We start from the raw sequence: 12,383 nt of genomic DNA, 5'->3' as shown, positions 1-12,383 counted from the left end.
AGAAATTAATGGTACAATTGTAATGACTAGTTAGTTTTTAGGATGTAGCAACTAGGCGTTTTAGTATTTGGGCTTTGATAAGGGATTAGTTATTGAGCTTTTTGGGCTTGTAGGAAAGGTTTACTATAAGGTTTCGGGTTTTTGATATCACTTTGATTTAGTAGACGTGAAAATTTGAAATAAGTAATTTTGTTGTCACAATTAGTCTATTGAGAGACGTATCTCAAGTCTAAACCATTAAATATTAATACCTACTTACCATATCTTTAATGTCAATTTACATCATCCTTAATGCTTACTAACCGTATTCTTAATGCCTACTTTTAATAACTTAAATGTCTACTTACACATTCTTAATACTTACTTACAATGTTTCAAAAAATATAAATTGGGCCGGCCAATTTAGAGAGGGTCTCTCAAAGAGATCATCTCTCATAAGAATTTGTGTTATAAAAAAAAATTCAAACTAAGCTTTGGAAAAAATCATTTCTCAAATTAAGCGTTTTGGAAAATTACTGTCAGCCTGTCAAGACAACAATTTTGGGTTCTATTGGAATGGAGGTTGGGTTTCAAGGAAAGCTAAAAAATGCGGCTAAGGACGTCGATTTTACTTAAATTGAAAACGTTGTCCTTGATAGCAATTTTAAAGTTCTTTTGATGGTTAAGGCAAGAATTAGTTTTTGGAAGCTGAAAACTGCTATCCGCCTATCCGTAATAGTGATTTTCAGCTTCCCTTTAAACCCAATCTCCAACCCAATACGACCCACAATCATTGCCCTTGACAGCGATTTCCTTGAACGCTTAGTTTGGAAAATAAATTTTTTCGGATTTGATTTTGACATTGATTATAAAAAAGGCGTAATTTTTTTTTTTACAAATTTTTTTAGATATGTAAGGCTATTATAGTGCATGACAATCAGATGGTATTTGAATTTAATCGAAGAAATTTAAAAGAACGATGAGATATTGAAAGGGGATGTTTATCATCTTTTTCTTAGATACTAGTTTTAAAAGGGATTAAAACGATTTAACTTATTTATTTAATAATTAAATCTCACTACAAGAAAATATTTGAAATAAAAAAAAATATTTCTCTACCTCTTTTCCAACTAAATTTTTCTAAATAAATAAAAAACTTTTATTATTATTCTCTTTCTTTTTATTCCGTCCTATATTCCTTACCTTATTCAACTTCATCAACTAATAGTGGCAACCCTACTCTATCCCTTCATTATAAATTCAACATAATTATGCCGATACACTAATAGTATAGTAGTAATTATGCGTTCTGATATTGTTGCTACATTTGCATGGGCACGGGGATTAAGAAAAGTGATTGACCTATACGGTAGCTGATTGTTTAAAAGTGATTGACCTACACTGTAGCTGATTGTTTACTTTATAGAGTATAGTATTTTATTATTGTTAAGTGAAAAAGAAAAAGGAAAAATAGGTTGTTAGGTTATTTAGAGTATAGTTTAGTATTTTATTATAAAGTATAAAGTAGGATAAAAATAGGGGTAGATAGAACTTTAAATGATTGTTTTATTACTAAAAACGAAAATGTAGCAAGTAATATAAAATTGCAAAAAATAAAAAATATAACGGGTATTATGAAACGAAAGAAGTATATTTCAAAACAATTTCAAAGACATTAATGCCATCTCATCCACTCATGACTCACCCCGCATGAGTTGGAACAAAAATATTATGTCTGTCAAATAGACAGTAGTCTAGACATTTTAAAGGCTATAACTAAAATATAAATTATAGGTCCCTAAAAATTTAAAATATATTTTATTATATTTTAATATTTGTAAATTTTTTTATTAATATATTAAAATAATTCTAAATTTTATAATTACATGAAACCAATATTTTTCTAATATTCAGTGCTTCATTTTAAGTATGTCCATCAGTTAATGAAAAATAATAATTGTCATCATTCCGTTAAATCAACTGTAATGATTAGTTTTTCGGATATTTCATGATATACCACTGAGTTTCTTCGAAATTCACCATATACCACATGAAATGTTTTAATTCACCATATACCATTGAGTTTACGTCCGTTAGCAAAGAATACCATTAATGACAATTGCCGTCAGTGTGCCGTCAACACTTCCTTCCTCTAGGGTTCTCTCCATTGAATTCCTCCATTTCCCTCTCTCTCTCCTCATCGAGAAGGTACTAATTTCTTTTTAATTTCTGAATTTATCATCAAGAAAATTAAATTCAAGCTTTAAATTTTACTGGCTCTTCCCTTCTCGTAACGCCATTCACTCTCAGGTATTGGATGATCTTCTTGCTCTTCGTAATGCTGTAGTAAAAGGTCAATTTAAATGGGACATGAAAACTGATTTGTATATTCGTAGTCCTACTGAAAAACCCATCAATGAATTTACCTCTAAGAATAGATTGAAGAAGATTTTGAATTCTAATAAGCCACCTTTTCAAAACCATGTTGTTCAAGAGGTGTTATTGTTGATTCTTGAACCCATTTTTAAGTCTAGATTTTCTTCAAAGTCTCATGCTTTTTGCCTTGGTAGAGATGCTCATACTGTTATTAGGAAAATTAGAAGTAATTTTGCCGGATATCTTTGGTATATAAGAGGTGATTTGAGTGAGATATTGGTGAATGTTGATAAGGGTTTAGTGATTGAACCATATTGGTTCAGATCTTGGTAGCTTTGCGTAAGTGGAAGAATGGACGTGTAGCATATTGTAATTGAACCATGTGCATATGCATCTTCCAAGTCATGTGCACCTTCTAAGCACAATTCAGCACTTGAAGATATCTATGAAGATGTAAACCATGTAATAAATAATAAACATCACAAGCAAGAGCATCCCCACAGAAACCAACATACAGAACAAATTCTGACATCAGAACAACACAACAGCACAATCAGCGAATAGCCCACCTTGCACGACACGTGGAGGCCAAACCGGTGCATCCAGAACTTGAGCTATAGTAGAAATGAAATCTTGGCACATGGACCTAGCCATTAAGGGCCAAGAACCCTATTAATAACTCACACAACGCTCTGAAATCCGTGTGCAAGGTCGTGTAGTCAGCAGCCTTTATACTAGCTTCTGTATCAGCCATGTAAAAGAACTTGTTCAATATCGATGACCAGGCCACCTTGACGGAGCAGTGCAGAAGTGACCGGAGGTCAGGGGAGGAAATCGAGGGTAGAATTGGAATCTCTCCACATGGGCCTTGCTGTCATGGCCCAAGAACCCTCCTCAAAATAACTGAAATTGCACGAAAAATCGAGGTGAAGGTCGAGCATTCAACAGAAGAACACTAACAGAAGAGCTGCTGTATTCTGATTTCTATTTTGATTTTTAATAGGCACGTGTAAACCACGAGGCAATGTGACCGTTATGTTAGTTGCCTAAACATATGATTCTTCCTTGCTTTGATCATGTAAATTAGTCCTATATATAGGATCAGTGATGTATTGTTTAGAGAAGGTTGTGAAGGATAAAAGAGTGTTGAATTTGATTAATTCTACCTTAAGGAATCAGGGAATACTTGTTTGGAGTCTGATGATGCTAGGATGTTAAAGAAAGGGAGGGAGACAAAAAAGAGGAAAAAGGAGAAGAAAGAAGGAAGGTTCTGAATCCAAATGAGGAGAGTTCTCGATGAGGAGAGAGAGAGAGGAAAATGGAGAATTCAATGGAGAGAACCCTAGAGGAAGGAAGTGTTGACGGCAGTTGTCATTAATGGTATTCTGTGCTAACGGACGTAAACTCAATGGTATATGGTGAATTATAACATTTCATGTGGTATATGGTGAATTTCGAAGAAACTCAGTGGTATATCAGGAAATATCTGTTAGTTTTTCTATTCTCAATGCTCTTGAATACTTGGTATTCCTCTTATATTTTTTGGAAAAAAAAAAATAAAGCCCTATAAATCGGGGCCTTGAGACAGCATTTCATGGAGCTCCTCCGACCCTGCAAACAGATTAGGTTAGGTTGTGTTCGAGTTAGAGTCATGTATAAACACGTTAGAAACTCCTGAATTCAAATCTAACTGTTTGTTTAATTGGGTCGAAAATTTCAATCCTAACCTGATCTGCAATAAATCAGGTCGACCTGATTTCGATCCACTTAATCCGTTTATAATTTTTTTTTTACTGTAGGTTTTAACATTGACTACATCTTAATTTTAAGACCCCAGTTTTAAATTCTTCGTCTATAAGTTGTTTGTTTGTATTTTTTATGGAAAATAGGAAGATATTAAAGGAATTAAATTCGGGTTATACTTATTGATTAACTCAGAATTAACTCATTTAATTAAATACGTTATATAGGTTGCTTTCATGTTTAAAATTTTAACCTTAACCTAACCTATTTAGTAAACAGACTACGTCGGGTTGGTCGATTTAATTAATTGAATCAAAAATCACAATACAAACCCAATAATTTCAGATTAGGTTTAAGTCAAGTAGTAGGTTTTGCCGTATCTAAAAATTACATACTATTGTTAAAGGTCTATTTATTTTATATTTTTTCATAATTTTGAAACCTAAACCATTAATTAAATTAAACAAAGAAAGTGTAATAACTAATAATTAAGGCCCTTTAATCTAAGATCCTATAGAATTGATCATTTTAATGGTGAGAAATGTAAAAAGCACTACCATAGTCAAACTCAAGCTAATAAGTATGACGACCCACAGGCCACAGCTTTCGTTATCTTCTTTATGCATCATGTATGCAAAATATGTTGGCTTCACATTTGATGATGATGTCATTATGCATGTATATATAATATTTATAGGTCATACACTCACACATATAACTTTACACGCCCAACATAATAGATATGGTTATGGATAATCCCACTAAGTAGTATATTTCAAATCAGTCATTTTCAACAATGGTCCAAAAAGATGTATAAATTGGATGTTCTGTAAAATGCCAAAGGTGACCTTCTCTTCTATTGTAAAGGGTTTGTAAATTGTAATGTATTCGTATTGTAATAAATCAATTAAACCGGTCAATCAATCAAAAGAACGGAGTATGGGTATGAATTGTCCGTCACCTTTCCTCACCCAAACTCTATTTTCGAGCGGGACATTGGGTATGATAATGATAATGAATCAATTAAAAGTTTAATCTATTGGTTGATTTCCTTTTCCATTGACATATATGAAAGACCTAACATGACAAAATGTTAAGAATTTGAATTTCACAATTTTTATTTTCGGTGGAATATTTAGCGTCAGATATGAGGAAAGTGCATAATGCATCCATATTTTAACCAAATGACTCTTATATTAAGGGGACGTATTAGAATATATATAAGGTCGATCCTGAGACTTGAGATGTCTAAGATGAAACATTAATCATGGGCCTCTAATATTACTAAATATATATAATTATTGGCTCCTAATTATTAAATATTAAAAAATATTTTTATTAATTTTTTGAATTGATCCCTTATAAGACTGATACTGAATAGATATAAAATATTTTGGGATTTTAAGGAAGCCTAAGCTTTTGACGATTTTTCCACACTTTTATAAAGTAAAATTGGTCGACTTTTGTTGTATTTGCTTTAATTTGGTGAGTTGTTATTTGCATCACTTTGGGTTTATCTGATTCGATTTGGAGCCGACCTCAAAAGTTGGATGACTAATATACTTTAAGTAAAGAAAATAATACAATATTGTAGGTATACTTGTACAGATATCTATTCTAACGACTAAAAGCGGCTAAAAATACAACTGCACTTGGCTTTTATTCATTTCATAATCCTCATCTTACCTAAATCTTTTGGATGTAACATATTGGAGATCAACAAAATTGCTATACATATTCATACCCTTTAACAATGTAATTTTTAAATAGACTCAGAAAAATAAAAGACTAGATGCGAATTAATTTTAGAATCTTATTTGAAAAAAAATATATTTACTCTAATTGAAACAAAATTTAATTTTTTTGTAATAATTGAAGATTTTTGTATTATACTATTTATTTTTTGACTTTTCTCTGAATGACTTTTAATTTGCCTAATTAATTAAGAGTTTAGCATTTGATTATTTTAAGAATTTGCTTGTTTTACAAAAAATAAAATAGACCATTATATTGAGGATTAAATGGTTAGGCTAGTTACCATACATAAATAGTGAGCACATTTTTTTAAATTTAACTATTTACGAAGAATAAAGTATAAATTGATCTTTTGATCTCTATTACTATCACATAAAACTTTTGAATAAGTTGTTTAAGTTGGTCAAAGAGTAGGAGTACAACAGTTAGCGTAAATGATGATACTGAGAAGGATCGATTGTAGGTTGATATTATTAAAGGCGGACCTTGAAAATTTTTAATTATAAGGAAGGTTAATTACTTAATCTAAAATCAAATAATTTAAACATGAAGTACTTAATTTTGAGGGACAATTAAAAATTTTGGGAAAATTATCAATGGTACTCCTAATTTTTTACCCTTTATTAATGGTATTTCTAAGTTTTTTCGATTATCAATGGTACCCTCGTGTAATTGAGCGTCTTACAACCGTAACCTTTTCTATTTTTTCAGTCCAAAATCGTCCAAAACTATTAACTTTTTTTCTTTTTCTTTTATTTTTTTGATTTTTTAACTTGAAAAATAAAAGAAAAAAAAGTTAAAAGTTTTGGATGATTTTAGACGAAAACATTTAGAAAAGGTTACAGTTGTAAAATGCTCAATAACACGAGGCTACCATTGATAATCGAAATAACTTAAGGGTATTGTTAATAAAATGTAAAAACTTAGGGGTGTCATTTGATAATTTTTCAAAATTTTAATAAAAAAGAATGATCTTAGTGGGGTGGAGACCAGGTCGGATGAAGCCGAAGTCTGCCACTAGATAACATATTAAATGACCATTTCAACCAAAACCGGAAGTTTTAGTATTTGAAATCGCATTAAATATTTTCATAGTAATATATATATATATATATATATATATATATATATATATATATATATATATATATATTATATAATATATATATATATATATATATATATATATATATATATATATATATATATATATATATATATATATATATATATATGTGTGTGTATGTATGTATATCATCCAAGAAGATTGTTACCAAATAGAACAACAATTCATGAACCGAGATGCCACAATCTTCTCAAATGAAAATGGTTGTGTGCTTTGTGTACACCTTAGAAATTTGAATTAATGCAAAGAACCAAGTGGTAACTTCAAATATTTAACTATAATCAAACTAATAATGACATTGATTTGTACAATACTTATTTTTTAACTACCCTTTAACACTAAGATACCATATTCATGTACTTGCTAAGTGCATAGGAACACTCTTGCATGTTCTAAACTTCATTAGTATACTATTTTTAAGCTTATTCAAAGTGTCATCAACCAAATAACCTGCTTCATTTATTTAAATTTTCAAACTAGTTTTAATGATATCGAGTAGTTGTATAAGTAGCTAGATGCTTTTTTCGTTCTATTATACTTATTACATTTTATGACTTTTATGCAACTTAATACATTATTTTGATTAATTATATCTAGAATTATGATAATATTATGAAAGTATGCGATCAGAAAATTCATACAAGATCGCATTTGACTATATTTTTTCTTAAACATTGATCGTAATCTCAAGGAACCAATAACAAAAAAGTTTAAGATGATGATTAAGGTTTCAAAATATGTTATATACTTTAACATGTCCCCTCACACGAGCGCCCTTTGAGCTAGAAATGTGAATGCAAAACATGCCCTCTTGTATATTCCACTTTTAAGTAAGGAGTGGTTAACAGTCGAATCTGTAACCTCTGGCACGTTGACTCTGATACCATGTTAAGGAAGTAATTCAACCAAAAGCCTTAGTTAGTGGTTAAGACTCCACAAGATATATTTAATAATCTAACACATAATACATAAAATAAGATTAAATGATTAAAAGTATCAAATATCTTAATGCAGTAAGCATTTCAGAGTATAAGTATTATTTAATCATAGTATATATAGTATAGAAGAGATGATTTCTCGTGGACCTTGATACAATGGTAATAAAATAATAAGCCTAATTTAATATTTTTTTAAAGCATTGAATTTGGCCGGCTATTAAGAGAAGACATGAAGCTAAACCCTAATGAAAGGGATGTTCTAATTGCCTTTAAACGCTACCAATTAATTATAACATTATTATATATGTTTTTTGATAAAGTTGTTTGAAAAAGGTCTATGAGTAATCATATTGGTATTCGATTGGTTCTTAGTAATCCAATTTTGAGTTTCTATTATTTGTTATATACTTCCTCCGTTCCATAATACTTGCTACATTTTCTATTTTTGACAATTTCATATTACTTGCTACATTTCCGTTTTTAGTAATAAAACAATCATTTAAAGTTCTATCTACCCCTATTTTTATCCTACTCTATACTCTATAATAAAATATATACTATACTCTATAAAGTAACCTAACAACCTATTTTTCCTTATTCTTTTTCAATTAACAATAATAAAATACTATACTCTATAAAGTAAACAATCAGCTACATTGTAGGTCAATCACTTTTCTTAATTCCCGATGCCCATGCAAATGTAGCAACAATTATGGAACGGAGGAAGTATGTTGTTAGTTTGTATTGGAGCGATTATACATTCTATTTATATATTTATACATTTGATGTTCATATAAAATGATTTTTTTTAACTTTATCTGTTCCATATTAGTAGCAACATTATAATATATAATTTGTAATTAATTTTTAATCTTTAAGTTAAAATATAGTCAAGTGAGATTATTTTTTATTCGTCTTACTGCAAAAATTATTAATATCAAATTTTTATAATTTTTTATTATAAGTAATTAGAAATATTAAGAATTGAATTAATATATTGGACTACATAAAAAAACAAAAGTTACACTTATTTTTTAATATAGAAAATATAAAAAATATTTAAAATTTTACTCAACAAGAGAAGGACAATAATTTTCCACACTAGTAAGCAAAAGTTCAAAAAAAATAGTTTGGTTTTGACTTATTGACTTATTTTCCTTTAATAAATAACCAGCATCAGTATTTAAGTTTGCTAAATCCACTGATTTAACTAGTTAAAGCTAACAAAATAATTAATATTTTCAAATGATCAAACAAATAAATTAAAAAGGCAACAAACATTTACTAAACATCATCTTAAATATAAATCACAAATTCTTGTGAGAGACCGTCTTTTTGAGAGATCATCCCCAATTAGGCCGACCTATTATTTATTTTTTAAAATATTATAAGTAGGTACTCCTATTAAGAATTATGTAAGTATGACATTAAAAATATTAAAAATAGGCATTAAAAATACGATAAATAAGTATTATGATAATATAAATAGACATTTAAAATACAATATAAATATTAATTTTAAATAAGTTGGACTTAAGATACGTCTTTCAAAAAAAATATTTGTTGTGACGAGTTGGTAAAACAACTAGTAGGCACAAACAACGGGCGCAAGTGAAGTCACGCGAATCGAACCAAACGCCGCGCAATTCCCACGGTATATTTTATTCTCTCTCCTACTCCACGTCATCCTCACACACACTCCACTATAACATCCAACTGGCAATCATAAAAAAAATGTGTGGCCCCGCACATAACGCTAAAAACCTTATCTTCCCTATACTTTTTCTCTTTACCCTAATTTCTATATATATCTCCTCTCCAAACTCACTCTTCACCGACACATAATCATACACTTTCCTGTCTACTCATTCCTTGATTCAAAGCAAATTGCTTTTCTTATTCTGTTTTTCTCTCATCAATGAAGTTCGACAAGAAATATTCATCACTGTCTTTGAAGAACAAGTTGAAATTACTTTGTGCTTCTTGCTGTAGTTTCTCAGATTCTGAGGAAGATGATGATAAGATGAAACTAGAACATTCGGAAAAGAATCAGAGTTTATTGTCTTGGCTGAAATCTGAACTTCCTGATGTTAAGGATCTTTGCGCTAATATTTTTTCTGGAAAACATGGAAGAAATCGTCGATCTAACTCGGTTGAGTTTAGGTATGACCCGCTGAGTTACGCTCTTAATTTTGAAGATGATGACTCGCATCTTGATGAATATCCTATTCGGAATTTCTCCTCTAGGCTTCCTCCTTCGCCCGTGAAAGAATCGAAAAACGGCGTCGTTTCTGATCGGAGTTGACGAATTCAATTGAATCGTTGTTTTTTGCGAAAATGTAGATTTCATTTGAGAGTTTTTCATCTCGATTGATATGAAATAGATTTTTAGGAATATATAGAAGCAATGAAACTATTAAGGTGAACATTTGTAAATTATATTTGAAGTACTATTACTAATGTGTATATAATTTCAATTGTGCGTATATCCAAGCCAAGTTTGGATTTGAATTAAGTTTAATTTGATCTCTTATTTTGCAATTCATTTCCTTCTCAATAATTCTTGCTCATTATGTAGCGTTGATTTTTAGGAGTAAAATTATTCCTTCAATTGGAAACTTGAATCACAATAGAAGCTAATTAAGTTGTACTAACGTTGCATTAATGCTATTGAATACTTAAAATAATTTATTTCAAAAATCCAATAATTGACATTATGTTTAAGGTTGTCAAGTTGTCAATAAGGTATGAGTCATCTTGATTAGAACTTGGTACTTGGTTGATAGTAGTACTTTTGACGCCCCTTCAAAATCCCATCCAGCCATTTTAAATCTTGTAGTTGGAGTTTATGTCATTAATAAAGTAAATACTCCAAAATTGAAATTGAGTTGGAGAATAAAATAAAAAGCAAGTGGATTATAAAAATGAGTGGTTAAGTTGGAGAAATAAAAATAAGTTTGTGGACGAGATTTAAAGAAAGTGAGGTCTTTGCCAAAAAAAAAAAAAGAGTGCAAAATAAATGGAACAAACTAAAATAAAAAGAAGTGCAAATTAAAAGATAAATTTTATTTTCTCAATCTATAGAATGAAATCAGAAATAATTACTAACGATTAAGACAGCATTCAACAGAAATTGGTTATACTAATTTGGATGTTTACTCAATAAACCAATTGTTATCAAGTGTCTATATCCTCAATATAAGTATAAGTACAATATAAATAAACTTCTTTGTGAAAATGTACGAAATATTTTAATTTTTAATTATTACAATTAGTTATTTCAAATAAACCAAATTGATATTATATTTAATTATAAATCAATAATAAAGAATATTTTCATATTTATCATGAAGATTAAAATCTTGCTTAGAAGCATCATTGAAAATACATTATTTGCTAATTTATTAAATATTTGGCCTTATATTTATTTCATTTCAATATATTTGTTACACTTTGCTTATTTAACTGTTTTAAATGACTAGTTATATTATTATTTTTGACAAACATTAATTACATAAATATCTATTTTACATTCATATTTCTAATGTATTTTTTTTCATGAATGAGGTTGCAATAGTTTTTCCTCACAAAAATTTTCATTCTCAATTCTTTGTACAAAACTCTAATGTAACCCACTAAGAATAGAGGAAGTATGTGAATGTCAAATATAATTCTCCATTCATCCTTTTGAGCGATTGCTATCTTAGTTCGTCCAACTTAGATTGTAAATTCGATCTCATCTGTAATATCTCACTATAAACTACTTTATATATTCTACTTAATTTGCTTCATATAAAATTAATGACCCCACCCATCTATTCTCTTTGTTTCTTTTCAAAGGTCTCATTTGCTTTTGAGTTACTATTTATTAATCATTCTTAATTTATATTTTATTTTTAATCCATACGTTAAAACATAGTCATATCAAATCTTATTTGATTCTTTTCAACATAAAATTTATTAATATCTAGTTTTTATAATTTTTAATTATACAGATTTGTCACTAATAAGTAATAGGTATTAAATTAATATATTGATAAACATACAAAAAATAAATAGCATATTTAAAATGAAAGAGAAAGAGTACAATTGCTCCACAAAATGTCCCATTAATTCATGGTGTGGACCGGTTCCAAAAAGGAGCACGTAGTAGTAAGTAATTTCCAAATTGTTACAAATGAAAAATTTTTAATCAATTACCGTGAAAATAAAGATAATAATAAAATAAATAAAATTAAAAAAGATAAATTTAAATAACAAAACTTTCATTCTATTAAATCTTATCATATAATAATAATTTATTAACTTTATGAATAACCGTCCGCAGTGCAAGCAATCAACAGTCATATAAAAGTCATATGTTCACATGTGAAAGGAAAAGTTAACCATTTTATAACTGATTTTAACCATAAAAAATGAACACTGACACACAGTCACGTAGTTGTAGGAATAGATCGCAAAAGCAC

General features: G+C 29.0%; 1 protein-coding gene across 1 annotated transcript; it reads left to right on the top strand.

Moving 5' to 3' along the window:
- The first annotated feature begins 9,734 nt into the window (after positions 1 to 9,734).
- Positions 9,735 to 10,438, top strand: LOC130804051 (uncharacterized). The gene has a single exon (XM_057668355.1). It carries the CDS (start codon positions 9,836 to 9,838, stop codon positions 10,220 to 10,222), a length of 387 nt encoding a protein of 128 aa, XP_057524338.1. The 5' UTR covers positions 9,735 to 9,835; the 3' UTR covers positions 10,223 to 10,438.
- The last annotated feature ends 1,945 nt before the right edge of the window (positions 10,439 to 12,383 follow it).

Source organism: Amaranthus tricolor, chromosome 17 (assembly GCF_026212465.1).
Source record: "Amaranthus tricolor cultivar Red isolate AtriRed21 chromosome 17, ASM2621246v1, whole genome shotgun sequence".
NCBI lineage: Eukaryota > Viridiplantae > Streptophyta > Magnoliopsida > Caryophyllales > Amaranthaceae > Amaranthus > Amaranthus tricolor.
This window is presented reverse-complemented; position numbering and strand designations above follow the sequence as displayed.

Bases quoted from the DNA above. Each gene is read 5' to 3' on its own strand.
- LOC130804051 (XM_057668355.1), top strand. From the start codon at position 9,836: ATGAAGTTCGACAAGAAATATTCATCACTGTCTTTGAAGAACAAGTTG.